This window comes from Pungitius pungitius, chromosome 20 (genome assembly GCF_949316345.1).
Source record: "Pungitius pungitius chromosome 20, fPunPun2.1, whole genome shotgun sequence".
Taxonomy (NCBI): domain Eukaryota; kingdom Metazoa; phylum Chordata; class Actinopteri; order Perciformes; family Gasterosteidae; genus Pungitius; species Pungitius pungitius.
In genome coordinates this window covers 3,349,371-3,376,506 of record NC_084919.1, presented here as the reverse complement: position 1 = coordinate 3,376,506, position 27,136 = coordinate 3,349,371, and the positions used below count along the sequence as shown (strand labels likewise).

General features: G+C 50.0%; 3 protein-coding genes across 3 annotated transcripts; 2 read left to right on the top strand and 1 right to left on the bottom strand.

The window, feature by feature from the left end:
• Positions 1-214: 214 nt before the first annotated feature.
• LOC119195215 (elongation of very long chain fatty acids protein 4-like) lies at positions 215-5,172 on the top strand. Its single transcript, XM_037449983.2, has 7 exons — positions 215-542; positions 2,140-2,232; positions 2,525-2,712; positions 3,017-3,097; positions 3,317-3,488; positions 3,631-3,758; positions 3,845-5,172. Exons 2-7 carry the CDS (start codon positions 2,166-2,168, stop codon positions 4,121-4,123), a joined length of 915 nt encoding a protein of 304 aa, XP_037305880.1. The 5' UTR covers positions 215-542; positions 2,140-2,165; the 3' UTR covers positions 4,124-5,172.
• Positions 5,173-7,269: 2,097 nt separating this feature from the next.
• On the top strand, positions 7,270-14,939 carry LOC119195020 (protein SOGA3-like). Its single transcript, XM_037449589.2, has 10 exons — positions 7,270-8,239; positions 8,844-9,068; positions 9,323-9,481; positions 9,604-9,672; positions 9,970-10,239; positions 10,328-10,681; positions 11,045-11,716; positions 11,849-12,186; positions 12,810-12,911; positions 14,892-14,939. Exons 1-8 carry the CDS (start codon positions 7,457-7,459, stop codon positions 11,957-11,959), a joined length of 2,643 nt encoding a protein of 880 aa, XP_037305486.2. The 5' UTR covers positions 7,270-7,456; the 3' UTR covers positions 11,960-12,186; positions 12,810-12,911; positions 14,892-14,939.
• Positions 14,940-24,411: 9,472 nt separating this feature from the next.
• LOC119195131 (E3 ubiquitin-protein ligase rnf146-like) lies at positions 24,412-27,105 on the bottom strand. Its single transcript, XM_037449819.2, has 2 exons — positions 26,855-27,105; positions 24,412-26,237 (listed from the first exon to the last, which is right to left on the bottom strand). Exon 2 carries the CDS (start codon positions 26,234-26,236, stop codon positions 25,163-25,165), a length of 1,074 nt encoding a protein of 357 aa, XP_037305716.2. The 5' UTR covers position 26,237; positions 26,855-27,105; the 3' UTR covers positions 24,412-25,162.
• Positions 27,106-27,136: the final 31 nt, after the last annotated feature.

Below are 27,136 nucleotides of genomic sequence, written 5' to 3'. Positions count from 1 at the left end.
ACGCGTCCATTGTGTGCCAACACGTGCCTCACAAGAAACACAAAGCATTATTATTATTATTAATATCATAGATGTATTACAAGCTTTAGCTACAGTTGACCATATATACAGAAACACGGTCATGTTAAAGTAGTTATTTAACATTAAAGAAGAGGGGGGGGGGGGCTTCCTAGCACACGCGCAGGAGACGCGGCAGCAGAGCACTCGGCGCATGCGCCGTGCCGCCCGGCTGCTGCGCGTCCTGGAGATCGGGAGGAGAAGATGCGGCTGAGCGGCCGGCGCGGACTGAATGCACGACGGGCCCCGGCTGACACGCTCGTTTCCACTTTCCACGGCCAGTTTCTCGCCTGAAATCGCCGTTTTGATGCGGGTCTGTCACCGGAGCGCCGCGGAGAGCGACCAGCAGTAACGGGCCGGAGGAGGAGGAGGAGGAGGAGAAGGAGGAGGAGGAGGAGGAGGAGACGGGAGAGCAGCGAGTGACTGAGAGGAGTTTGGCATCAAATTGCACCGGATGTCATTACACGCTGTTAAATATCGAGCACGTAAGTACCGGGTTTTACATTTTGTGCTGCGGCGCAGGTTAGTTTGTTTCCGGCTTCCTAATTGCTTTTCTTGCCTTTACGTGTTTTATTCCCAGCGCTTGGCCGTATTTTTTTTTGGGGGGGGGGGGCTAAAATTGAGCCACCTCGGTGGTAAAGGAGCCCAGCCCTTTGTCCACGTTGACTCAATTATTTCTACGTGGGTCGTGGGAGACACTTTTCGCACCGTTGTTTTTTATAGTTTGCCGTGTGATGTCATTCTCTAACTGAATTCCCTTCGAGCTCAACATCTGTTTCGGGAAAGAAAAGAAAAAAGAACACATTTGAATTAAACTTAAATCATTCATTGATTCCATGTCCGTCGAATAAACCATTCGGAAAGTCTTGCACTTTGCTAAATTCCAACAACTGTTGGAATGCGTGTCACGAACATATAACAAATACGCAACTGTTCCTCTACCATTTCCCGTTGTTCCGGCGTGTTTATAGCACACGTCGGGCAGATAACCATCAGACGGGCTTGTGGGGCATTTGTACTTACATCTAAGCTCGTTGATCAATTGAACGTAAGCCTCTTGAAACCCGCTGACACATGCGTCTTTTTGTGTGCGCGCCGCGAACCCGGTTAACCCTCTCCATCCGGGTTCCGTGCGTAAGCCGCCCCGCGGGCAGGGCCGTGTCGTTACAGGGAGTCCTGCAAAAGGAAAGTGCGATTATTCAGCGGTGCCAGTGAATGCTCAGCGCGCGTGTGTGTGTGTGTGTGTGTGTGTGTGTGTGTGTGTGTGTGTGTGTGTGTGTGTGTGTGTGTGTGTGTGTGTGTGTGTGTGGACAGCCGCTCACGGAGCAGTGAATTATTAACAAAGGGGGGAATCTGATGCGACGCGTCGGATTAATAATAGATTTACATTTACAGCCACCTGCTCTCGGCCCCCAATTGGACAAGACGTGTTTGTAGTGCAACGCTGCTTAATTACATAGGATTGTGTTTGCGCATGTCTCTCATGATGTAGTACACAATTGAATACGAATTTGAGTTTGATTTGTTTCTGTCGTTAAAGGAGGTTTATTGTAAATAACGATTAGGTATCATTCCACGTGAAAGAGAGGAAAGTGAAACAGAGGAAAACAAGTTAACCTGTATAATCCATCTCATTTCCTGCAGTTATCTCGACCTGTTGCGACTGGCCACGTTCTTCTGCCAATCAATGCAAAGTGCGTTGACGTCTGGAGGAGGTTCATGTTACCACGAGAGGCCTAACGTCTCCTCCTTTGGGATGTTTGCCACAACGGCCCCCTCATTCATTTCTAATTGGGTCTGTTATTCTGTCCTGTAGCATTTCGGACTCAGCGCGATAAGGGTCTAATAGCTGAAAACTGTTAGCTCTTCGGGGGGGGGGACAGTCTTTGGGCTCGACAGATATGTGCACGTCAGCGATCGCGAGCTAACGAGGTTTGACCCTGACACATGGCACTGTTGCGCGGCGTAGCTCCTCATGCTTCCAGTTACAGCGATGGGAGACGCGTGGCCTGTAATTTCATTTGGGTGACTCCCCATTGACGCCGCCTCTCTTTGCCTCCGTCTCTTTCTCCTCTTTCTCAGCATAACCGGGAACCAAAGGCAGAGCCATGGAGGCTGTCACACATCTGTTGAATGACACTGTAGAATTTTACAAATGGGGCCTTACTATAGCAGGTAAGATCTTTAATCTTCTACCCACTTGTTTCTACAGCTGTTGTTGTCATTGTCGTGCAGGACTCCATTCGGCCGCTCGCTGAAATCTGCCCAGTTTGACTGTTGTCTTCCTGTTAAAAATGTCAAGCAGAGAAATGTCAGTCAAAAAAATGTGGCTGTTATTTACTCAAAAAGTACTTTTCCCACAGCTGTTCGTCAGAAAGCCACCATGTAATATCCAGCACAAAGTGTCCTATTGTAGCAGAACGGCCGCTGTTCTGTTGCTCAACCATCACCCCTCTGTTTCCCCCAGACAAGAGGGTGGAAGGCTGGCCGATGATGTCGTCCCCCGTCCCCACCCTGGCCATCAGCTGCCTGTACCTGCTCTTCCTGTGGGCGGGGCCTAGATACATGCAGGAGCGCCAGCCCTACATCCTCAGGAAGACCCTCATAGTCTACAACTTCAGCATGGTGGTCCTCAACTTCTACATCGCCAAAGAGGTGAGGGCACGCTGCAGTAGGAAATGCACAGAGAGGCTAAACGGCCCAAGGTTGGATTCGACGTGTTGCTCGCACAGAACACGTGAAAGGCAAGAAAAGAAAAAGTTTTAGGCTCCGTGTTGCCCACGTGAGGCGACCAGACCGACACTTGGGGTTCAACCACTTTAATTCCCTCCACGCATCACCTCGCTCGAGCACCTGCAAGACGGGAAGAGCGTGTCCATGGGGATTACTCGCGGCGCCCGCTGTAGTCGTTGCTTCCTCCATATTTTTTCTTCATTTCTGCTTTCTCTCTCCCCACCAGCTCCTACTAGCCTCTCGGTCAGCCGGCTACAGCTACCTCTGTCAGCCCGTCAGCTACTCCGACGACGTCAACGAAGTCAGGGTGAGACGCGCCTCTGCACGCAGGCACCGAAAAGATCCTTTTCTCTCCGCTTTAGCAAGTGTGTCTAGTTCAGTGAAGGTTAAAAGGACAAAGGAGAGCTTTCTGAGATGGAGTCTGCAGGGATCTTTAGTACAAAACCGGGTGTGATGCTGTCAGCCGCAGTAGTTCACCTCCCCCCCCCCCCCCATCCCCCCTCCCCGTGTGTCTTGACGTCTTCAGATAGCGTCTGCTCTCTGGTGGTACTACATCTCCAAAGGAGTGGAGTTCCTGGACACCGTCTTCTTCATCCTGAGGAAGAAGTTCAACCAGGTCAGCTTCCTCCACGTCTACCATCACTGCACCATGTTCATCCTCTGGTGGATCGGCATCAAGTGGGTCCCCGGTGGACAGTGTGAGTACAGGGGTCTCAATCGCCGCGGCGACGCCTGGGTCGTCCAGGTCCCTTTGTCTGTCCGCCCACTCCTACGGAGACATTTACATTTAATAGGATGACTGCTGGTGGTGACACATTCAAACCTTTCATCTCTCCGCAGCATTCTTTGGTGCAACCATCAACTCGTCCATCCACGTGCTCATGTACGGATACTACGGCCTGGCCGCTTTGGGACCTCAGATACAGAAGTACCTCTGGTGGAAGAAATACCTCACCATTATTCAGATGGTGGGTGTTTTAACGCCATTTTGTTAGCACTAATTATCATTATCATCCACACGAGAACCACTCATACATCCGTTTGCTCGACACAGATCCAGTTCCACGTGACCATCGGCCACGCCGGCCACTCCCTCTACACCGGCTGTCCGTTCCCCGCCTGGATGCAGTGGGCCCTGATCGGCTACGCCGTCACCTTCATCATCCTCTTCGCCAACTTCTACTACCACGCTTACCGGCGCAAGCCCTCCGGGCAGAAGGGGGGGAGGCCCGCGGCCAACGGAAGCTGCGCGGTAGCCAACGGTCACAGCAAAGCGGAGGAGGTGGAGGAGAACGGCAGCAGGCAAAAGAGAGGAAGAGCGAAAAAGGAGTAAAGGCTGCTCAGCGAATATATATATATGTATATATGTATAGAATAATATATATATACATATATACAATTAAAAAGACAGTCGTTTTGAGGAACATAGAAGGAGGGTGGGCAGGGATGAACAGGAACCGGACTGGCTTCACCGTCCCTGCACATTACGTAGAAAGTGTGATTCGTAAAGCAACTTGGAAAGGTGAAAGGGTAGAAGTGTGTGTTTGTGTCTGTAAGGGCTTGTGAGAGGAAGAGAGGGGTGTTGGTTGTCTCCATAACAAGAACGATGCTCATCATTTAGGCTCCAGGCTCCTCTGTCCAACTAGATTTTGGACCGTAATAGGACCAAAGAATAATAAGTATTATAGGACCTACAATGTGCTCGGCATCCACTAACTTATCAACCAAAATTCCCCTCCAACTTTTGTACTCTGGGTTCCAGTATTGTTTTAACTGAAAGCTTAAGTAGTCTTTAATATGCTAATTTATTTTCTAGCGCTCTATAAGAGCTTTAATCAATTTAACTATTAACAACAAAGCAACATGCAGATGCATTTTTTTTCTTGGTTCGCGCGGTAAATGTATGTTTACTCATAATCAGAGTTGAGAACAATGAGCAGACGACTGAACTGCCATTTACTGTATTTGAGTACTCTTTGTTCATCTAACAATCCAGATGATTGTTAGATTACCCTCTGAAAACTTAACTGTCATTTGCATTTACACAATTACACGTTTTCTTTGTGATCATTGTTAATAATAATGTGGTTTAAAAAAGACTTTGAGGGAGGGGGACTGTAGTTTATTTTATTAATGCAAATGTCTGGGTATCTTTGTGTTAACATTTTTTGTGCGTCCTCATGATTTATTTATTTTTGCTCTGCAATGTAGGCGAGGTGCAAAAATAAGAGATTAAAAACTCGGCTGAATATTGTCTCCGCCATGTAGGACACTTTTTTTCTTTTTTTTAAAGAAAACAAATGGTTATTTCATTGTCTCAATAGAAATAAAAGCTACACAGCTTCTAGCTGCAAATAGAACTGAAATAAAGACAATGTCAGCACCCCATAGGTTATGTTTGTGTCTCTTTGTGTTGAAACACTTGAAAGCAATCAGCTAAAGCGACATTGTGCTCAACATATAGCGCAAGCTGTCCTGCATTAGAAACCTAATCTAAAGACAAAGCCTTTCTTTCTCCTTTCCTCTACTTCCTTCATCTGTCTTCCACCCTGAGAAGATGGAAGGATCTCCTCTAGGTGCGTGTGACAGTCCGAGGTATGCCGCGTCTTTGGCATGTCCAGACAGATCTGCCCTAATCTTTGGGGGTAAATTGGCTTTAGCTTCAAAAGAGCTTACTTCCACGTCACTCCGTGAGATACCCTGGAAAGGAGGTCACTGGGAGAGAAGCCTTCGCTAATCTGCTGCCAAGTAGCTCCGGTAACCCTCAAACGGTGTAGTTCATTGTGCAAATGACTGCACAACACATGCGGGGCGTATAACTAATGGACGTGTTGGGCAGACAGAGTGACATTAGGGCTGTGAGGTTAGGACCATGGTTGATCCGCAAGACTTTACCCCTCCTCCTCCTCCTCCTCATCCTCACAAGACGCCTTCTCTTCATTCACCTGCGACAGACTGGCTGCACGCCTTTGCTCCTCCAGCGCCTTGTGGATGAACTAATGGCGTCTTTTAGACAATTTCCACCTCCAAATGTATCCTGCCTCTGTTCCTCCACCTTCAATCTTACACACGAGGGTGGAGGTGTGAATGGTAGAGGAGCGAGAGGAGGAGGAGTGTTTGTCCTCCATGGGGACACAGAGGGATCTAAGCCAGAGCATAAGAGGATTGCGAAGGGCCACGGCTTTTCTGCTGAGAGCCTTTAGCACAGGTCACTATAACCTGCAGACTGAAGACGCCCAGCGGAGCTTTGCACAGATTTGTTTTCGGGCAAATTGAGAAGTATAAAAGTTTGTATGTCCACGTGCAGAAAAAAAAAAAAAAGACTCAAGTGTAACATAAATGTATAGTTCCCCAACCCAGTCCCGTGCGTTTTAATAGTGAACCAAGGCCTGTGGCTTCATGGGGCCCGACGAACCCCCCCGGCCTTGGTGAGAGGGCCGGTCCGTTAGAGGGTGAAGGGTAAGGCTTTAGGGGGTTAAATCTCTCCAAACCTGACCCATCACTCACTCATCTCATTAGCAACTAAATGACTAAGGAGCTCATTTTAGCCTAACTGAGTGGAAACAGTCAGCGTTTCACTGGCTCGTCTGACTGTGTGTGTGTGTGTGTGTGTGTGTGTGTGGGGCCGATTAGCCTCAGGACAGCGAACTGCCTCAGTTCATGGGGGGGGGGGGGGGGGGTGCTCCCTCTTCTGGGCCCGGGTGTAGTAACACAGACACAGACATGTATCGGGGTCACTTGTGGGATTGTACATTATGAGGTGTAGTATGAGCACATTCTTATGTAGGGAATCTCTTTTCATTGATTAGTTTCATTTTTTTTTAATGATTTTTTTTCACAAGCGCAAACGTTGTTTTTCCTTTTCCTTAAAACAGACAAACTAATAAAAAAAGAAAGATAGCCAAGTCCAACTTTAAAAACGCTTTCATACAATGATGTATCTCAAAAATGCTTTCATGGTCAATGTAATATTAGTTAGAATATTCATTTTGTGAGTACTTGGGCTTCAGAGGCGTGCTTTAGTCCTGCCTTTAACGCAGTCTGGAGAGTACAACATGTTGTGAAAAATTCATTGAAGAGGTTATAGTTTAAGTTTTCATGTCAGTTAAGAGTTTAGACTAAAAAACAATCTACATTTGCCAGGTTATTTAACGTGTAGCCTGCTTCGGCTTTGCTGTTGCTACTTAATCACGGCTCTGCATGTCAATTAAACTCCTTTAAATGTGAAAGAGAAGGAAATGCTGGAGTGTGTGTGTGTGTGTGGGGGGGGGGGGGCACTTCCTGGTGTTACCGACGTCATGACGTCATATGGCCAGTGCCCCTGCACTGCCTGGCGTGTCGTCGGCTCTCCTGTACCCTGCGATAAGAGATGGACTTCTCTCTAGTTCTCTAGTTGATGAACACGTGACTCGGTCCAGCTGCTTCACGGTGCGTGTTGTGTGAAGGTGACTTATGGTCGGGCTGGATGGAAAGCAGCTGCAGAAAAGCGGCTTCTAGCGGCGTGCGTGCAGGAAGCATCTTTAGTTAGGACTAAGTATGAAGTATTATTCAAGCTTTGCAACTCCGTGACATTTCTGTCGCCGGCCACTCATTTCCTTGTAGCTTGTGATTAAAAAAAAAAGTGAAGTAAAGCCCATTTTCTTGGGAGTTTATTTCAGTGTGGAAAATGAAGCCTGCCGCCAGCGGCGCTGCAGAGCCTCCATCATCATCATCACCACCACCACCACCACCATCCTCACCGTCAGCATCTCCGGGGGACAATAGCGCAGGGAGGAAGCGGCAGCACCGGGCTCCCCCACCGGCTACGACCCACCAAGGGGCCACCAAGCGAGCTCCGCGACGCCCAGCCAGGACGAGGTCCCCCCCGCCCGCGGGAAGGAGCGGAGGACCCATCGCCGGGCCGAGGGACGGTTTGAGGTCCGCCGACGGAAGGGAGAGGGAGCCCGAGAGCCGCGGCGGCGCAGCTGTTCGCCCGGATGGTGCTGAGGCTGAGGTAGTCGCGCCGACTAGGGCGGATGCTGTCGGCGAAGATCGGACGGATTCCTCGGCATCGGCCCGTCGCCCCGCTCTGCGCCTGCCGTGCCTCGGAGGAGACTCCTTGCGGCGTCCGTCGGCGGGCAGAGCATCGTCTTCGTCGGCGAAGGAAGGGAGGGCACCCGGAGAGGAAGCAGGCCGCGGGGAGAGGAGCGGCTGCGGCTCGGGCCTCGGTTTCCGTCCGTGGAGAGGGGGATGCTTACAGGCTGAGCTCGCCCAGTTCCACCTGCACAAGAGACTGAGGACAAGCGGGGCGAGCATGCAAACCAAGGCGGAGGACATGGGGACCGAGGAGGCCGCCGCGGGGGAGCCGGAGCCGGCTGCAGAGGCGACAGAGGCGGGGTCCGTGACACAGCAGGACGAGGCCTTTGAGGACGAGGTGGAGAGACTGCTGGACGAAAATGAAGACCTCAAGGTTTGATACAGATTCGTTGTATTTCTGGAGCAGCGACTGACTATGATTATTGTAGATAGATACATCACTGCAGCGGAATCCACTGTCAAATAGTCCACATTAGGGTTTTTTTATATTGGAATGACAGGAAATCCATGTTTGTAGTTGGAGGCTTAGTTGTGTGTTTGAAGAACCATGTATAAGTGAAAATAAATGTATATGTCTGTTGAACATCCTGAAGAGAAAGGCTGGCTGGGATTTTAATTGAAAATACACTGGCTACAGATTACTAATTGGTTATTGATTATTTCAAACTGCCAGGATCAATCAAATCTATCTCACCCGTCCAAATGGGGGACAAAAGGGAGATGGCATGTCGGTAGAAGACAGTGCTTCAAAATAAAATCGACGTTGAGTCCTGAAATGCATTTGTAATCAGATAATATGCGTGTGTGTTTTTATTTTTAAATGGTGTGCACATTTGTGAAGCTGACTCTATTCGGCTAAAGTCCAAAACCTCCACCACTGACTCTGCAGTGCAAAACTCAAAAGTCGTCTCCAAAAACAGCAGAGATTTCCCCGGTCCTAAACCTTGACCCCACAATCTTTACTACGCACCCACCAGTGTGAAATTGAGGAGATGAGGACCGAGATGGACGAGATGCGGGACACGTTCTACGAGGAGGACACGTGTCAGCTGCAGGAGATGAGGCGTGAGCTGGAGAGGGCCAATAAAAACTGCCGGATCCTGCAGTACCGCCTGCGGAAGGCCGAGAGGAAGAGGCTCCGCTACGCCCAGACGGGAGAGATCGACGAGGAGCTCCTCAGGAGTCTGGAGCAGGACCTGAAGGTGCAGAGGGGATGGGGGAGGTTTGCTCGACTCTTCCGTGTCCGTCTGGGGGCCGTCCCAAGGATGTGTTTGACAGCTTTGAATGTGATCACTGCGTCGCGAGAAACAATTCGCCATTCGTAGCTTTAGATGCTGTGCTGGGAGATAGTAAAGTTAAATGTTAGAGATGGTTAGAAGGTTAAAGATAAAAATCCCCAGAGCTGGTGTGAAAATATACTAAAATATTACATCCTCGCAATGACTGAACAATCCAGGTAGCGAAGGACGTGTCTGTGAGGCTGCACCACGAGCTGGAAAAGGTGGAGGAGAAGCGCACAAAGACGGAGGAGGAGAACGAGAAACTGAGGCAGAAACTCATCGAGGTTGAGGTGACCAAACAAGCCCTGCAGAATGAACTGGACAAAACCAAAGAGGTGAAGACACGCGAACCCACGTGTGACTTCATGGCATGCCGTAAATGAGAACTCATCTTTTGCTCTGGGATTGATCGAAATGCTTATCTTCCAATTGCTTCCGTACTCCGTCATCCCAACAGTCTCAAAAGAGGAGAGGAAGCAAGGACATCCAGAAGACCGACAGGAAACCAGCACAGACTCCGACAGAGGTAAGAACTTGTTGTTTACAAATGTACAACTGTACTTTTCTCGCATGAGTACCCCGTGTGGTCCAGAGCAATGGAGATGGGAGACTTCCTTATTCATCTTTTTCCCTTCCTTGGCGCATATTCTTGAGAAGTGGTCAGTAAGCGTTGATTAAACCCACAGATCCTCCAGGTCTGCTTCACCTCCTGGCATATTCTTCTCAAGGCAAACATTTGCTTCTCACCTCACGGACCACGGCAGACCAACGCAGGGGCTCAAATCCATGAAAAGTATTTTTCCGTGTTGTGTCTTCGCTCCAGGAGGACAACGAGGACCTCAAGTGCCAGCTAGCGTTCATCAAGGAGGAAGCGGTGCTCATGAGGAAGAAGACGGCCAAAATTGACAAAGAGAAGGACCGTCTGGAACAAGAGCTGCAGAAGTACCGCTCCTTCTACGGTGAGCTGGACAGCACCCACCCTAAAGGAGAGGCCGGGGGTCCGCCCACCACCCGGGAGTCCGAGCTCAAGCTGCGGCTTCGCCTGGTGGAGGAGGAGGCCAACATCCTGGGGAGGAAGATAGTCGAGTTGGAGGTAAGAGCAGACATCGCTGCCCGGGTTCTGTTGAGGGAATACTGGCTCAGCGGGAGTCACGCGAGCCTTTCTCCACCCTGCCCTACAGGTGGAGAACCGCGGCCTGAGGGCGGAGCTCGACGACCTCCGCGGCGAAGCGGAGGGCTCCGGGGGCTCCGGGTGCGGAGCGATGGGCGGCGCCGGCTCGGATCAGACGGAGCTCCGACAGCAGCTGCAGCTGGTGGAGGATGAGGCCGAGCTGCTGAGGAGGAACCTGGCCGACGTCGAGGACCAAAACAAGAGAGTGACCACCGAGCTGAACAAGCTGCGCTTCAAGGCCCACGAGGGCGGCGGCCGCCACGGGGGCGGAGCGGCGGGCGGAGGGGTTGATGCGGCAAAGGCAGAGGCCCTGCAGGAGGAGTTGAAGGCAGCAAGGCTGCAGATTAACGATCTAAGTGGCAAGGTATCACCTGGAATAGTCATGTCCTTTTTGTAGATTTCATCCATGTCAGAGTCTGCAGTCATGTGTGTTGAGCTTAATGCTAATGCTAACACTTACGATGCTAAACTTGTTACCATTTTCCCCATTTGAGTTGATGATGTTAGCATACTAATATTTGCTTGAATAACAAATTATAGCTGAAATTATAGCTTTTCATGAGTAAATAACTAAACCTTTGCAAAAAAGTTAATGAGGAAGTTAATCAATTTGTATCTAAATCTTATTATCTAAAAACTAAATGATTTAAAAAAAAAAGTTGATGGATAAAATGGTCACCAAGTTGACGATTGTTGTTGCTCCAACATATGTGTTTTCTTATTTCAGGTGATGCAGCTGCAGTACGAGAACCGCGTGCTGCTCTCCAACATGCAGCGCTACGACCTGGCCTCCCACCTCTCCCTGAGGGCCAGCCCGCGGGACAGCGACGCGGAGAGCGACGCCGGCGGCCGGCGGGAGAGCGACGAGGACTCCAACTCCTCCCGCCTCGTCCCCCCGCACCGCAAACGCGAGGGCCCCGTGGGCGGCGAAAGCGACTCGGACGAGGTCAGGAACAATAACGGGAGCAGCCGCTGCCTGACGCCCACCCGGGGCCTCTACACCCCGACCGGACCCGAGGGCGCCGCCGCCTCCTCCTCCTCCTCCTCCTCCTCCGCCTTGGCCCGCTTCCTGCCCGGCGGCCGGTGCGGCCTGCGCGAGAGGCAGCACGTGACGGACATCCGCGCGGAGGCGGAGAGGCTCGCCCGGACCGTGGACCGGCTCATCGCCGACACGGCCGCCGTCATCTCGGAGGCGAGGGTGTTCGTCTCCAACGGCGACCTGATGTTCGGGAGGGGAGGGGAGGACGGCGGAGAGGAGGACGGGAGCAGGATCAGGGAACACGAGCTGCTGTATCGCATTAACGCCCAGATGAAGGCCTTCCGCAAGGAGCTGCAGACCTTCATCGAGCGGCTGGAGGTGCCGAGGCTCGAGGACAGGGGCGACGAGGAGCCGCTGTCGGTGAGATGTGCATCCGGAAGGTTCATTGGTGCTATTAAAAATGTCGCACAGAGTTTTACGCTGATTCTGTTTCTTCCCTTTTCTCACTAAATCCAACCTGCCGGTTGGTCCCTCCACTCTTCCTCCACCCAGATGTTCCAGCCTATAATTTTGCTCATCCTCATACTTGTGTTATTCTCGTCCCTCTCCTACGCCACCATCTTTAAACTAGTCTTTCTTTTTACTCTTTTCTTTGTTCTGTGATGTACGCATCCCTTTATTCACGTCATCCCTTGTTTTTTTTTGTTGTTTTTTTTGTTTGGCTCTGTTGTTATTCTTTCCTCCCTGCATCATTTGTTGCCAAGGTAACCAAAAGCACAGAAAAGGCGCAGCATTTCCAAAGGCTGCAGTCGCATTCAAGAGAGTGCGAGTCAACACTGGAGTCCACATTATCCATAACACATCACCGGCCACATCTGTCCCCCAAGACGGTGAGTTACAGAGTGGATCCTATAAAAGGGGACTATTGTCCTATAAATGTGTCTCAGATGTTTGTAGTGCTGCAGCAGGTATAAATGTGTATTCATATACGCACAGACACACATTTATATTCATATGGGGTCACAAAAAAATGGTTGACTTAGCCTTAATGCTCTAAGTATCTACCGTGACACCGGGTCCTATCTTGAGTTGACAGAAGGGTCGAGTTTGGAAAAAGTTTATTAGCTTAGATTGTGTCGTAGACCTTTCACTTATCCGGAGAGAAACTACGCCTGTATGCTTAATGTGAAGAGCTAGCAGATGATTAGCTTTGCACAAACAATGAAAGCAGAAGAAAACAGCTTCACTTTTACTTTTACTTTTATCAACCCAACGAGATGAATCAAGTTAATTGCTGTAGAGGTGCTGCTGGACACATTTCTTTTTTTTCCATCTCCTCGAGAGGTCTGGTCCCCCCCTACTATATTTCCTTTATGCTAAGCTAGCTAGCTAACTTGGTAGCTGCTGGCTCGAGCTTCATCGTGGGCAGACATGATAGTAATATTGATCTTGATGTATAAGTCTTGGCAATAAAGTTAATAAACATATTTTGTATTGTTTATTTTCCTTTAAGCCAACACAAAATTGGACAAAAGCCTTCTATCATAGCCTTCTATCTCCTTCCATTGCTGATGAGGACCATGAGATAAGGCGGAGATAAGAACCCTGCAAGCCAGTAAGTGGTCCAATAAGTTCATATTATTACATAGAATTATGAAGACACTGTTGGTGGAATATGTTTCAGAAAACATACATTTCAGAGATGTAAGCATTGCTTAAATCAAGCTTTGAGGTCTCTTTGCGTCGCCCTTTTATACCCCGGTATAACCTTGTTTCTAAACATTTCATAATTTATCTTGTAACAGCTTATGCAAGCAGTCACTTCTTCTTAGGTAAAGTAAAGACACAGTTTGTTTTCGTCCCCCTCTCATGAACTCCTGAAGTATTTGCCATTCATTAGGAAACATAACAGGTGGAGGAATAATGGTGATGATCCCAGGGCTTTAAACTGGAAGGAATTCTGATGATCAGAGTCAGAGCTAAATGTCAGATCTTGTCCGAGGGACACCGCCCCCCCCCACCCCCCAAAAAACATTCCCAACAGGAACAGAGCCTGATTAGTAAATGATGGGGGGGGGGGGGGGGGGGGGGGTCAGATGAACAGTAGCAACTGTCTTCAGATGTCACTGCAGCGGGGTCAAGAACATGAAATCACATGTTCGGGTTCGGGACCATTTTTTGCTCTTTTTGAAGCAGTATATTCCTGAAAAACTTGGAAAACTTTGAAAAAGCAGAGATCACGTGACATTCAATGACTTAATTCCAACCATGCCAGGCATCCGCCCACCACGCTTTTCTTCCAGTGACTACACCTTTTCACACTCACCCATTTGGCATCCCTTGGAAAAAGAAATGATTTGCAGTGGCGCATGGTCACAAGACACAATCTGCCCGAGCATCCCAAAGCGGAGTAGCAACAGAGGAGCCCATTGGCCGAGAGCTTTCCAGCAGCTGAAATAGCGATGTAAACACTTTCCCTCGGTCCGTGAGCCCCCCCGCCCTCCAGTAATTATAGCCAGGATGCCGGTGACGACAGTTGTCCCATCGAGACTTCAAATGGTGGAATAAATTTGACATTATGATATTTGATCCCGGCTCCAATGGCGCGCCCGCGTAAACAGTGCGCAGCGGTATAAAGGCCGGGTAACCCCCGCCAGGTTGTTTACTCTCATTGGCTCGACGCTCCGGACTAAACCCCGACATCGAACCGGGGAACTAAGAGGCACTAAGAGGCAGCTTGCGTAACACCCCGCCAACGGGGAGAGAAGGGGACTCGGGACGAATAGGCGCCGGGCGCAGTGAATCCGGCTGAGGCGCGCGGCGCGCAGAGCAGGCGGAGGATTTATACTGGAGCAGAGAAAGCTCCCGTTGAGAGAGGTAAGAGGCAGATGAAATGTCTGTAACTCAGCCTTCTAACGGTCTGGTGCCTTATGGAACCATGTGACTTTTAATTCCGTTACATATGATTAATTGTATCATCAATATTAATAGAAATGTCGCGTGAGTTCTTTTAGATCAAGTTTAGCTTTGCGAGGATATGTTCTATTTTTTAGAGTGTTATTTTTACCATTTGAACTCATATTTCTTTCTTTCTAGTGTTTGTCTTTTTTTTTTAACGTGTTGATTTAGCCTCTAAATCCCCGGTCCCTCGGCCATGCGGACAGGCCGTGCAGCTAGTTTACTATGCACAGTTACAAGATTATTAATATCTCTGCTCTTGCATCACAAGTGGGAGGGAATTGGCTGGTACATTCGTGCACTTTCTACCGGGGTACTTGCCGTATTTAATGATGCAACAACAATAACAACAAAGCCGGGGCCTGCAATAATAGTTAAGCTATTAGTGCTCCCATTGGACTCATCCCAGCGTTAAAGTGACCAGGAGATGTTATGCAACGCCCATGTTCACACGTGCTGTGCAGGTAGTCATACTGTACAACGGAAATATCTGTCCAGAAGAAGAAGTAGAATCATATCTTTCATTTACTCGTCGAAAGAAAAAAGACAATCTCAAAATCTTGTTTGTAGCTAAATGACACAGAGAAAAGAGAATATTTAAAACAGATATATATTTTTTGTCCCTTGTCTTCATTAGGTTCCCAAGCCATCGATTCCCTCCGACCCTCTGTGACCCCTGACAGGAAAGTGGAACAGGAGAACGGGGGGCGGGGGGGGGAAATTGGCGTTTAAAGAGGCCTCAGGGTATTGAACGGCCTGCGTCATGGCAGCCATTGATCTGGAGCGTGGGCTGGAACACAGCGGCCGGGCCTGGGGGAAGGAGAGGCCCGAGCTGATGGACAACTTTGACTCAGAGATGCAGGAGTGGGAGGACCAGCTGCAGGACATCCAGAGAAAGATCGAAGAGGTAAGATTTCCCATTTGTTTTCCAAACAGGTGATTTCAAGCTGCCATTTGGCCTGAAAACACGCCCTATTTTACTGAGTTTAATGCATCACATGATTCCATAACAGTCCATGCAGTGTGGACGCCATGACAGTTTGTGTCAGTGAATGGAAATTGGTTTGTATGGTGTAAAAATGGGAATCTGGGGTGGACTGTTACATTCTGTTCTGCACCTCGGGTTTTAGAATGGAGTCATTTGTGTTTTCAAGAGACGGATAAGAGAGTTTAGCCCCATAGAATCTATACGATTTTATTTAGGTGTTTACTTTAACTGGGATCCTTAACATGCTTGTTTCCAGGTTAGGTCATGTTTCCATAGTCCCTTGAGTGTGTGTTAATTAGTGTGTGTGTGTGTCTGTGAGTGTGTTTGAGTACCTTAATAAACTTTTGGCAGCACGCCGACTGACTCAACTCCGTGGCCTCGTTGGAGCAATGATGCAGACAAATGTTAACAGGATAATTAAACTGGGTCGTGCCAAGAGACGGGCTGAACACACTGACACGCACGGCCTGAAAGTGGATACGAAAGGACTGAGGACGGGAGACAGATGGTCGTTCAAAGTGGAATAACATGTGCGGATCGTGAAACATCGGTTTCTCTGACCCTCACGCCATTGGTCCGCCCGCTTCAAACGCCGGGCCCTTTTGTTCGAGCTGTGTTTCAACCTGTGAAGGAGGTCATTCACGTGTTTTTCGTACCCGTTCCTCCAGCTGTACAACGGCGTTCAGGCCCGCAGAGGAGCAAACGACGTCGCCGCCGACGACCAGAAGGGTGGCGGCGAGCGAGCGCGCGGCCCGGGGCACCGCGCCGAGGATCGCCCCGGAGCCATAGCGGCGCCGCGTCGCTATGGTAACGGCCGTGACCACAGCCCCGGCGGGTACGGCGACCCCGCGAGTCATGGCAAGGACTCCGGGTGCTGCCACGCCGGCTCGGAGATCGGTGACCTGCTGCAGGATTATTTGGGCCAGGGGCAACAATCGAGCCGCAAGAACCATGGAGCTCGCCATGTGGTAAGCGGAGACGGACTTGGGGAACCAAATATTTGGTGATTTGAGTCAGAGCGGGGGGGGGTTCAGTGGGGAACATATGGATTACAGTTAACTGAATCCTTCCAGCCCGCTCACACAGACAGGCTACCAGAAAGAAATTAATCCGCACCGGGGTAGCTTCACAGCTTTACAGCTTCTAAATATAGCAAATGGGCAATCGTTTATATGAATATCTGCATTTCTCCCATCTCTCTCAGCGCTTCAGTGACACAATCAAGGTGAGGCCGCCAACAGAGATGAGAAAAGGCTCCGCAAATGAAAGGTAAGTGCACTGGAGACACGTCCATGAACGTTTTTGCGCAGAACGAGGTGAGTTGAAACCCCTTTTAATCTTATTTCTATTTGTTTTTTGTTTTTTTTGTTCAGGCTCGGTCAAGAGCAGCTCGTGGGGACTTTCGAACAGACCGAAAACAGGAAGAACCAAGTGTCTCACTTGAGGAGCTCCCCCAACAAAGAGAACACCGGCGCCAAGCCCCCTCTCGGCCAAAGGGACGCCACTTCCGCCGCGGCCCCCCGCTCACCGCCGCCCGTCGCCAAAGCCGAATCGCCCGCCCTGGACAGGAAGGCCTTCGGCGCGGGCGCCCTCGGCGACAGAAAGTGCGGCAGCCCCTCGGTCCTCAGGAAGTTCGGCGCCATGCTCCAGGAGAACGAGGGCAAAACGCTCACGGAATCCGGGGTGGTGACTCATCAGGTGGCGGCCTCGGAGCCAAAGTGCCCCACCCCGGGCTGTCAGCGCCGAGCTCCCGGAGCCGCGGCAGGCGCCTGCAAGGCGGCGCCCGTGCGCGCCACGTCTGCCCACAAGTGCCACGCGGATGCCGACGTGCTGACAGCAACAGAGACAGAGGCCAGGGGCCAGGAGCGGGGGTCGGCGTCTGACCCGGGCCGTCCGAGGGGAGCCTTCGGTGGTCCGAAGGGGTCCCACTGGGGTCCCCAGCAGTCCCAGCGGAGGTCACAGGTGGCGGGGAGCCCAAAGCCGAGACCCAGGGCCAACAGTGGGGCCGACAGGGACGGGGAGAGAGCGAGGAAGCCCGCGCCTCACCACGCCGAGCCCAAAATGGACCACGTGGTCTCCTCCGGAGGTCAAAAGATCCACAGGGCCGGGTCAGCGGGACACGAGTCGGCCGGGACGAGGGACGAAGGACTCATTGAGCTGCTGGACATGCTGGAGATCCAACACGAGTACGGCTCCAGTCCGAGAGCAGGACACGCAGCCCACAGACAGGATCCACCGCAGGTAGGGGCTCTTTCTGCTTAATTCTTATCCAGTTTGCCTTGAAACCAAGCGCGTATCGGGGTCGCTGACACGTGTCCCGCTTTTGTCCCCCCCTTTTGCTCAGGCGAACCCCGCCCAGCTTTCTCCAGCCAACCGCAACGGGAGCTTCTCTCGTCCCGCGCGACCGGCCAACCAGCGGCCTCCTTCCAGGTGGGCCGCGCGCGCGCCGTCACCTACTGTGACCTACTGTGCCCCGAGCCCCCTGGCTCCCCCCCCTAGCCCCAGGACCAGAACGCCGAGTCCCGCTCTGAAGCACCGGCCGCTCATCTCCTACTCGCGTCAGACTGAGACCGTCATCATGTGATCGTTTCCTACCCCCCCCCCCCCCCCTCTCTCTCTCTCTCTCTCTCTCTCTCTCTCTGTAAATATGAAAGGACCTTTCTGTGAAACAAAGTGCTTCGAGAGAGTTTCGCGTTCAAGGTGGTCAAAGACAAGAACATCCACAACATTCTCCAGTGTTGCTGTGGCTTTTTCGCTTCGTCTGCGCTGAAACGTCAAACGTGTTGCTTCGTTGCCGTCTCGCCCCCTTTTTTGCATTGGATTTCAGGTGTTTTCTGTGTAATGCGATTCTGCATGCTGCCCCCGGGTTTGAGGGTGCATGCTGCCGTGTTCCTCATGGTTGCAGGGGGTGAAATCTGCTTCGAGGAGTAAACTAAGCCTACGCTAACCGTCAACTACAGTGTGTTTGACCCATGTTGTAAAAGTGACATATTTAAGATTTTCAAATAACAGCCGTGACGAACAAATATGATATGCCTTTAATGTATTTTCTTTTCTCGTTAAATAAATATGACAGTGCTTTGACGTGAAGACTCTCGAGCCTCCTTCTCCTGCGGCGTCGCATTGTTCCATTACCGATGGCTCCTATTTCGTGGGCCTTGATGATTTACTGGCCAATGGATATCTGATGAGGCAGCTCGCCACATGCCGGTGGCACGGCCACTCGAGTGGTTGCAAATATGCCAACGGCCCACTAACTGGTTCAAACATACCTGAGGAACTCTTAACAGACGTGCCATTTCACAGATTGGCCTCTGAGAGGGATTTTGGAGGCCTGTTAATGAATTGGTGGCACAGTGTCGGTTCGAAAGCAGTTCACGCGCAGTGATTCTGTATCGTTGGTGGGATCGCTTTTCATGCCCCGTGTTTCTCGCCTCATAAGATCCCATCAACAGCCTCTTGCTTCTCCGACGCCGAAGCTTACGTTACGCCGGCGTACGTGTCTGGCAGTTTTCTCACCAAATAAACCCCTTTCGGGGGGGGGGGGGGGGGGGGGGGGTACACGAAAGCACAGCGCGGGCGGGGGGGTGTGCGCGCGGTATCTCCCAGCAGAGTACCCCCCCGCGGTGCCTTAGCTCTGTCACCCCACCTCGCGGTGCTATGTGGCACCTCGGACGGAAATAGCAAGCGTGACGTGGGTTTCGGTGCCAGAAATCTTACCCTGCTGTCTTTTGGGGGTATAAATAAAGAGTGGAAGGGGAGTGGGGGGGGGGGGGGGGGGAGACGTCGGTTCCACTCTCTGTCTCGCTAGCTCGATTTCTTTTTGTGTGAACGAGAGCCAATCTGAAGTGCCGGCACACATGCTCGGGCCACTTGAATCGGCCTCCTGTTGGCCATCAACACCCCCCCCCACCTCCCCGGAAGAAGCCCCTCACAACATAAAATACGCTTGCTAATTCGTGAAGATCTGTTCATAACAAGAGCCTCCGCTCATCACACCTGAGAAGGAGCAGCATCTATTTGGATGGTTTGGATCGCGGCAAAAGGGCTGACCGGCACCTTTAGAATGAGTAACTGGAGAGCGTGCAGTTGTGTCCCAGCATACGTCTGTTCTCGGGGCTTTGATCGCGGTGAAGGTGCTGATCTGCCCTTTCGAATGATTTACTAGTGCTTGTGTGAGTGTGTGTGTGTGTGTGCGTGCGTGTGTGTGTGTTTGTTGGTTGGTTTTGGAGGACACCGACAAGCATTTATGTCGCTCAGCGTCATCAAAAGTAAGGTAGTGATGTTTTAATCTAACCTAAAGCGATAATATATATATATATATAGGTGTAATTAATAAACGACTGGATTGGTTGGCAGGGACCCTTAATGGGATTGAGCCCTCGTTAAAGCCAGAAGTCACACCTGTGGTTTTGCAACACTGATTCTTGCATCACCCTCTGATTGGTTGAATTTATAATATAAGAATAAGGAACCATCCATTTATTTGTTAACAAAAACATATACATTTATTTTGAAAAATGTATATGGCCGCCCTGGGCTTCTGTTTTGTTGTTAGTGAATTTCCTGTTTTTTTGAGAAACGATCACTTATCTCAGTTTTAGATCGCAAACACTTTCAATTCATTATTGTGATAGAATATCACAAAACGGGCTGTCGACGTCTGTCGCTAGGCAGACTTCTAAACCCTCACCAGCTCAATATACCGACACGTGTGATTACGAGCGTTACATCCGTCCCAACCGGGTTGTCTGAGGCACGTGTGAATTTCATTTTTCACCTGTTCCCTGCGCCCTGCCCTCTGACCCCCGAGCGGCATCTCTGTCAGGACAAGTCTCTCATTCATTGGCATCGGGCGGGGGGGGGCGTTCTACACTGAAATCCTTAGCATGTGTCAGTTGCTGCTGTGACGGACTGGGAATAGAATGTTAACTGCCACTCGTATGTTCTCCTCACAAGAACGGTGTACGGAGGAGTGACAGGACCACCCGGTTCCAGAGGTTAAACTCGACGGGGGGGGGGGGGGAGACCAGACCACCCCGAGCGGGAGTAGCTTCACAGTCTTCTCTCGACGCTCCTCTGCGCGTCTCGTTAGAACCGGAGAGTCCGGAGGACCTTTGCGTTTCTCCAGCGTGTTTGTGTACTCTGGACTTCTCCGGTGTTTTTACGGTTGTGTTTTAAAGGACGTCCCCCTCGGGCCTGAAGGTGTGCCCTGTGTCGTTGTATCTCAAAGATATAATGTATAAAATGATAAAACGACTGCACCAACAACGAGCACGACACGGATCACCAAGCTCTTGTGCAATACTTGGGTTGTTGACGCCTTAAACCACGAATTCCGGGGTCAAACCTGTGAGACCAAAGGCGTTGGTTAAATCTCTAAACACTTTACCAGCAGAGCACAAAAAAAGGCCCCCGCCTGTTGGACAGTAGCAAGTAACATGTCCCAGCTGTCTGTCAGTGCTTCCGTCCGCTGGAAAAAGCGATCACAAATGCCGGATGACGAGTGAATCGGTGCAGGACAGCCGGTAGGATCCTAAAGGGGTTCTTAAGGCATTATCTACTCTTTGATTGACAACCCACGAGGCTCGCCTTTCAAAACAAGAGCGGCGTGCCCTCGGGGGGGAACCGGGGGGGAGGGAGTAGCCAGTGTTGCCCGGCAGAGGTGACCATAGTGGTCTATTTGTCGAACCGCCCGTTTTAATTTGGCTTTTAGTGGAGCGGTCAGCTGGGAGCCACTGACTAGATATCTAACACACATTTTCTGGAACAAACCCAAGTTTGAGGAATTTGAAAAACACAGTAAAAGTATTTTCTAGATGTTACCCCATGAGATGAGTTGACTTCAAACAGGTCAGGATCGGCGTTGACCTGAAATGGTTAAAGTTTTGAGCAATTTGAACGTTACCATCTGGTCAAGACACGCACAGCTGCACAAGTCACATCTTGTTTTAACACAAAATGGCAGATTAACAAAAGAATATATAATGTGTTAGATCCCAAAATGCAGTGGTGCTGGCGGGCAGATTTGTTTTTTTACTTTGAACAGAGCTAAGCTAACTAAAGCAAATTTATGTTTAGACATTCAAAAGTCTGACATTATTATTCTATCTTGTACCGAGATCCTACCAGAACACTTCGGTCCGTGCCTTAAGTAATATTTTTAACTTTTAGCTCAGCGTTTGTAATAACGCAGCCAATGAAGCGTACTCCTCTTTTAGCATTTATATCTCACCTGTCAAAGTCGTCTTCGGATGGCAGTGACGATACATTGCAAGCCCAAAATGGGCCGTGCTGTCATGGGATACCGCTTTTAGAAACGAAGAATACCCACGATATAAACTTTATGTAGTAGTGACACATCGCTGTTATTAATGGCTCACCATCAGCAGGCTTAGCGAGGCGTGTCACTTGATAGGCTCTTAATGGTGTTAGGTCGATGATGGAGTGAGGTCATTCCTGGCTCCTGCAGAAGTCAGATACCCCGTCTGTGAATCCCATCATTGTGGTCAGAGATACTGATGACACAACCGACATAAATGCAGGGACGCAACATGCACGGAAAATGACTAAAGCAGTGAATTATACACGCAAAGTTCTGCTGCTTCTTACACAAACGACACTTCCTTTACTCGACAAAACCCGGGGTTGAATAACAATCCAACACGGGTATACACTGCACGTCGCGAGGTGGCGAAAGGCGCGGTTCTGAGGGGACTATTTGCGGAAGGCGGGATTTTCATTTGGTGCAAAGATGGAGGCTTCAGACGGAATGTCCACCAGGACGCGGAGGAGTTGAAGGGCAACCTGCGTGCTCGAAAAAACACAGTGCAGTGCCTCCACCCGTCGGTCCGTGCCTCCACCCGTCGGGTCCGTTGCTGGCGCCGAGTGACGAGCACTCAACTGGTGTCTCCTTTTAACTTTAACTGTCTTCTTTTAACTCAGACGCCGCTCTGTACGCGTTCGATTCTAAATCCGTTTCCAGCGCGGCGTCTCTCGTAGCACGTCGGCTAACGCTGTGCTCCCGTTGCGCGACATCATGTGATAAGAGTGATATTCTGACCTGGCGGCTGGTCGAAGCGTGTCACTCTGTGACGAACTGCTCTTTGCGACAAGGCACAAGAGTCACAAGTTGGGCCTCCCGCGCGCCCCATGAGAGGAACCTTTACCGCCCCGGTGATCCCAACAAAGGACGTCCAGGCCCCACCAGATGCATTCTGCACAAGAGGGAAAGGTGTGTCAGCTGCACTTTGCGTTGAGTTTAGGAAAATGAGTCCATTGAGCCATCGGCACGCACAAAAAACCCCAAATCACCGACTCCTGCTTCGACATACCTTTTACCGTTTGTATCCGCGTGTCTCTATTGTTCCCTTCTAGCCACGAATGTCATGGTAGCGGGTAATGCTGTCATGTCTATCCTCAGGAGTAAAGAGATCTTAATCACATGGGATCAAAAAGGGACAGATTATTTGACTTTTCCACTGAGGGTGCAGTCCTACGAACACAATGTCTGTTTTCTGAAGAATCAGACATCGGTTTGACCGAACTGATGCTGCCACGAGGAACACCTTTGAATGTGAAGTAACGACACACCTTCACCTGCGTGCACCTTTTATAGGCCGCACATGTAAATTACACCAAAAGCAGAAACACATCTTCAACAAAAGCTTTGAACCTCCTTGTCAGTAAAGTAACAGACAACAGTGCTATGGAAGCCCTGTGAAGATTTGGCCCATTACAACGTGTTTCTGATTCAAGTCACGGCCCATCTTCCACACACAAAGCCCGTGGGGGGGAGGAGAAGTTCTTCGGTTGCCAAACGTTGCTGCTCGGCTGCACCGGCGGTCTCGGTTTTGGCAAAGTCTCCCGTTCCCACAAACTTGAAACATGCAGAGGAACACACTTGAATCAGAACCAGAAAAGGAAAGTGATCTTGAAAGAAAAGCCACAACGCAGTAAAAAAAATAACCAGCATCTTATGTAGAGGATTGGAGAAAAAAGTCGTAGGTCTTTTTGGCAGGTTTTCAACCACTCAAACTGCTTCTGTCACAACAGACCGCCCCAAAAATATTGTACATGTTGAGTTTTTATTAGCTCCTCTATGCGTTTTCAAATAATGGAATAAATAGCAAACACATTTGAGTAAATCAAAACGCTGAGAAAAACAAATTGAATGTACAACTATCTTCTTATAATTCAAATCAAGTTCTGTGTAGAAAGTAGTTTAATACTTGTACAGCCCGTGCAAAAGCAAACCAAATGAGTGCAGATATTTATGAGCCATCTCATATTTTGTAATTTGTGGCTGCAATGAGCCTGTTTTCACTACAAATCTTTTCTGCACACGGTTGCGACCCAACTGTAATACCATTGCGACCCACTAGAGGGTCTCGCCCCACAGTCTGAGAAACCCTTGTTTAAAACATCAGGTGGTGTTAAATGCTGATTAACTTGTGGTGCAGCTCCATACTGTGGGTTCTCGCTGTACATTTTCTCACAGGCCTGTGGGTCAGCGGCACTTCTGACACCACGGTCTTCTTTGACGTGAAAGACTCCACAAAAATACTAAGAAGAAACACATGATTTTAAATTATAGACATTTAATTCGTGTTGACAACAAATACAGGAGCAACAGCGCACAAACACACAAACAAACACACACTAAAGTCTGTTTGGGTAACTCAGATGGTAAGACACCAACAGAGAAAGAGTTTGACAGTTAAAATAATAGCAGCAGAGGCAAAGAAAAGGGAACAAACAGAGCATGTGAGGACAGCTTGAGATGGTCCAAGTACACGTCAGGTCTGTGATGATAGAGTATTAGGACAAGGAATAGATATCCAAAAGATTCTCTACATATAAAACTTGATACTTTGAGGTTGATTTTGCCCGCAGCTTTTCACCACCGAGCTCACAGCAACAAGCCATTATTAAAACAAGACTTTCAGACTAAAATAGAGGAAAAGAAATCCCTCCTAAGCTTAAACACACACACACACACACAAACTCCAGTTTAATTATGATTACTTAGATCCTGATGCAAACTTCAACATCCAAACAACCTAATCAGCAAGGAAGATGTGAGCAGTTTTACCTCTCAGTAACATTTGCATAAGCTGCTACAATTAAGCTGAATTTTTACACTTATCACTTCAAAAGCCCCCCCCCCCCCCCCCACCAACCTCAAGATATATCAACCTTATTAAAAATGAGCTCAAAAGATTAGAGAACCAAAAAGGCGTTTTGGACAACATTGATCAAGCAGTTCACAGTTTTTGGGCCTAAAAGTCAGACTGTTGTGCTTCACGACTTAACCTGCTGATGGTGACGCAGGACCACCAACGCGAGAAGCTCCTAGCTGGCAGAAGCCTGCTTTTAAGTCTTCAAAACAAACGCTTCATGGGTTAAAGGTCCCCTGAAATGGTTTTAATGGATTTTGTGACCTTAGTTGTCACTGTTTCCAGCATGGAACACAGAATTAAGGGGGGAAGAAAAGCAACACTGGCATTAGTTTGTCCCAGGTGTTATATACGTTATCTGTAGCGAGACCTGTCACTTATTAACATTCAAGTACCCCGCACTGACCCATCTTATTGCTGCTGTTGCTAGTTACCTTTGTGGACCCTCCAGGTTTGGAAGAGTCGGATTACCGGATCCCATTCAAAACTAAGATTACAATGTCCTTATATATCTAAATAAACTTTAATTGGCTAGAAAACCTTGGATATTTAGACACAAAAATATGTAAGGGTGATTTTCGTCAAATGATGGATGTGGTGAAATACATCCAATGACATGAATACCAACACAATAAATGGTATTTTTTCCATTTCGTGGGACCTTTAAAAGACGCATAGCACTTTTGTCAACCTGATGAAAGCACCCTGTAATCTGCTGGAAAGACACCGCTGCATGGTCAGTCACACTTCTGTGACAGTGCACTGTCCATCAGGGCTTCGTGAGCGGAGACTGAGCGCAGAGCTGGAAGGCCCCCCCCTCGGTGGCATCCTTGCTGGCTGGCGCTCTCTTAACGGTCTTTGCCCGAGCCTCCGCACGGATGCTGCTGCCCCCGTCTCGCACTCCCTCTCCTCCTCACTTTCACTGCTGCCGGATGCACACTCGTACGTCTGCGGCCCGTCGTCCCCTTCCACCTCGTCACACCCCGGCTGGCTGATGAGGAGCTGGGAGAACGACTCTTCCACGCTCGACGGCGAGGGAGGAAGGGTTCCGGTGAGATGTCGCCCCAGGAGGGTCGGTGGTCTCACAGGGGGTAGAGATGCCATGATGCCAAAGAACGAAGACTGTGGCTGTACGCTATCAGTGTCCAACCCATCCGCTGAGCTGACGCGTTCCGTCGCGGCCGGGGTGACGACCGGCACAGAAAGAATGGGGACCGGCTCGGGGTCCAACCGCAGTCCCGCAACTCCCTTCTTTGGGATATCTACAATGTCCCGCTTGATCTTTCGCCTGCGGCCGTGCTCATTTCGCCGATACTGCACCATGTTCTCCAGGTCGGCCACGTACAGAAACCCCGCGATCAGCATCTCCGTGCTTTTCCTGTCCTTGGCGAAGGCCTCCTCCAGCTCACGGTTGGTCCGCTCATCGTATTGCCACCAGCCGTTGCGCCCCTCGTAGTACCAGGCGTGGTCCCCGAGGGAACCGCCGCCAGTGGCTCCGCTCCGGCCCGCGCCGGAAGCCGCCGCCTTCAGTTCTTCGGGCGACAGGAGGACCGGCCGCTCCAGGAAGTCCTCCGGGACCTCCTGTCGGCAGAGAGCGCAGCGCTTGCTCTGCCAGGAGGCGCCTTTCACGCACAGGAAACAGAAGACATGGAGGCACGGCAGGCGGACCGGGTGGATGCAGCTCTGGAGGCAGATGGAACACTCCGGGTTCGTGGCGGTGGAACCGGAAGGTTCTGCAGAAGCTCCTACTTCCTCTATCTGCTTGCTGGGAGCCGAGGCATTCGCTGAGCAGTCCACTTCTCCACAGCTCGCCATGCTGAAAAAAAGACACGGCGCTATCACAGAAAATATTCCAAAGACTCGCGTGATGTAACATAACTAAATTAAAATGTAAAAATTGAGCATGAATGGGGATTGGCTTCCCGATGCGCAGCACTGTTGATGGTTTGGGGAACGCCCTCAACACACAAACGGCACGAAGTTAGTTTCTACTAACAAACATCTGTGAAATCAGAGTTTAAGAAATGTAAATATGAATGAAAAAGAGAGAGATATCCCCGAATGTACTTGACCTCCAAACGGGTTATATCAAGGCCTCTCCCCCTGTCTGACAGGGCTAACGTTAGTACTAAACTAGCTTAACACACCAAACTACTGACAAGCTAGCTTTAGCCAACTCGTACAATAGTTAAAGTTACGCTAGTTGCTTTGAATAAATGAATAAAAAACGTAATATTTCCCCAGCAGGGACGTTGGATTCATGACAGCTTAATCTGAAGTAACTTAACACAAAGATACTGTAAAGTAAATTCAAAGCTAACAGTCGCCTAGCATTAGCTAACGTTAACTGGACAGCTGCTTTAGCCTACGTAGCAGCGGCTAGCGGTCAGTGGGCGTCCAAGGCTTCTTAACTCGACAATTTAAAACACTCACCTGAACCCTGGGATTACAGAATAATGTTTAGAGCTGCATTCAAATCGTGCCGCAAGGTTGTGTTATGTTGCGTTGTTGTCGGGACGCTGTTCCGAGCAGGGGGCCCGCGGAGTTCAGTGCGCCTGGATGGACCCTCGCAGCAGCTCTGACGCGTTCCACTTGTTCTGTAGATCTAGTGCAGCGCGAGGACAGCACGTAACCGTGCGTCAGGGTCCGCGAGCATATGCTGATGTAACGTAACACTGTGTGAGAGTGTACGAGGTTTATCTATTAGTCACCTCA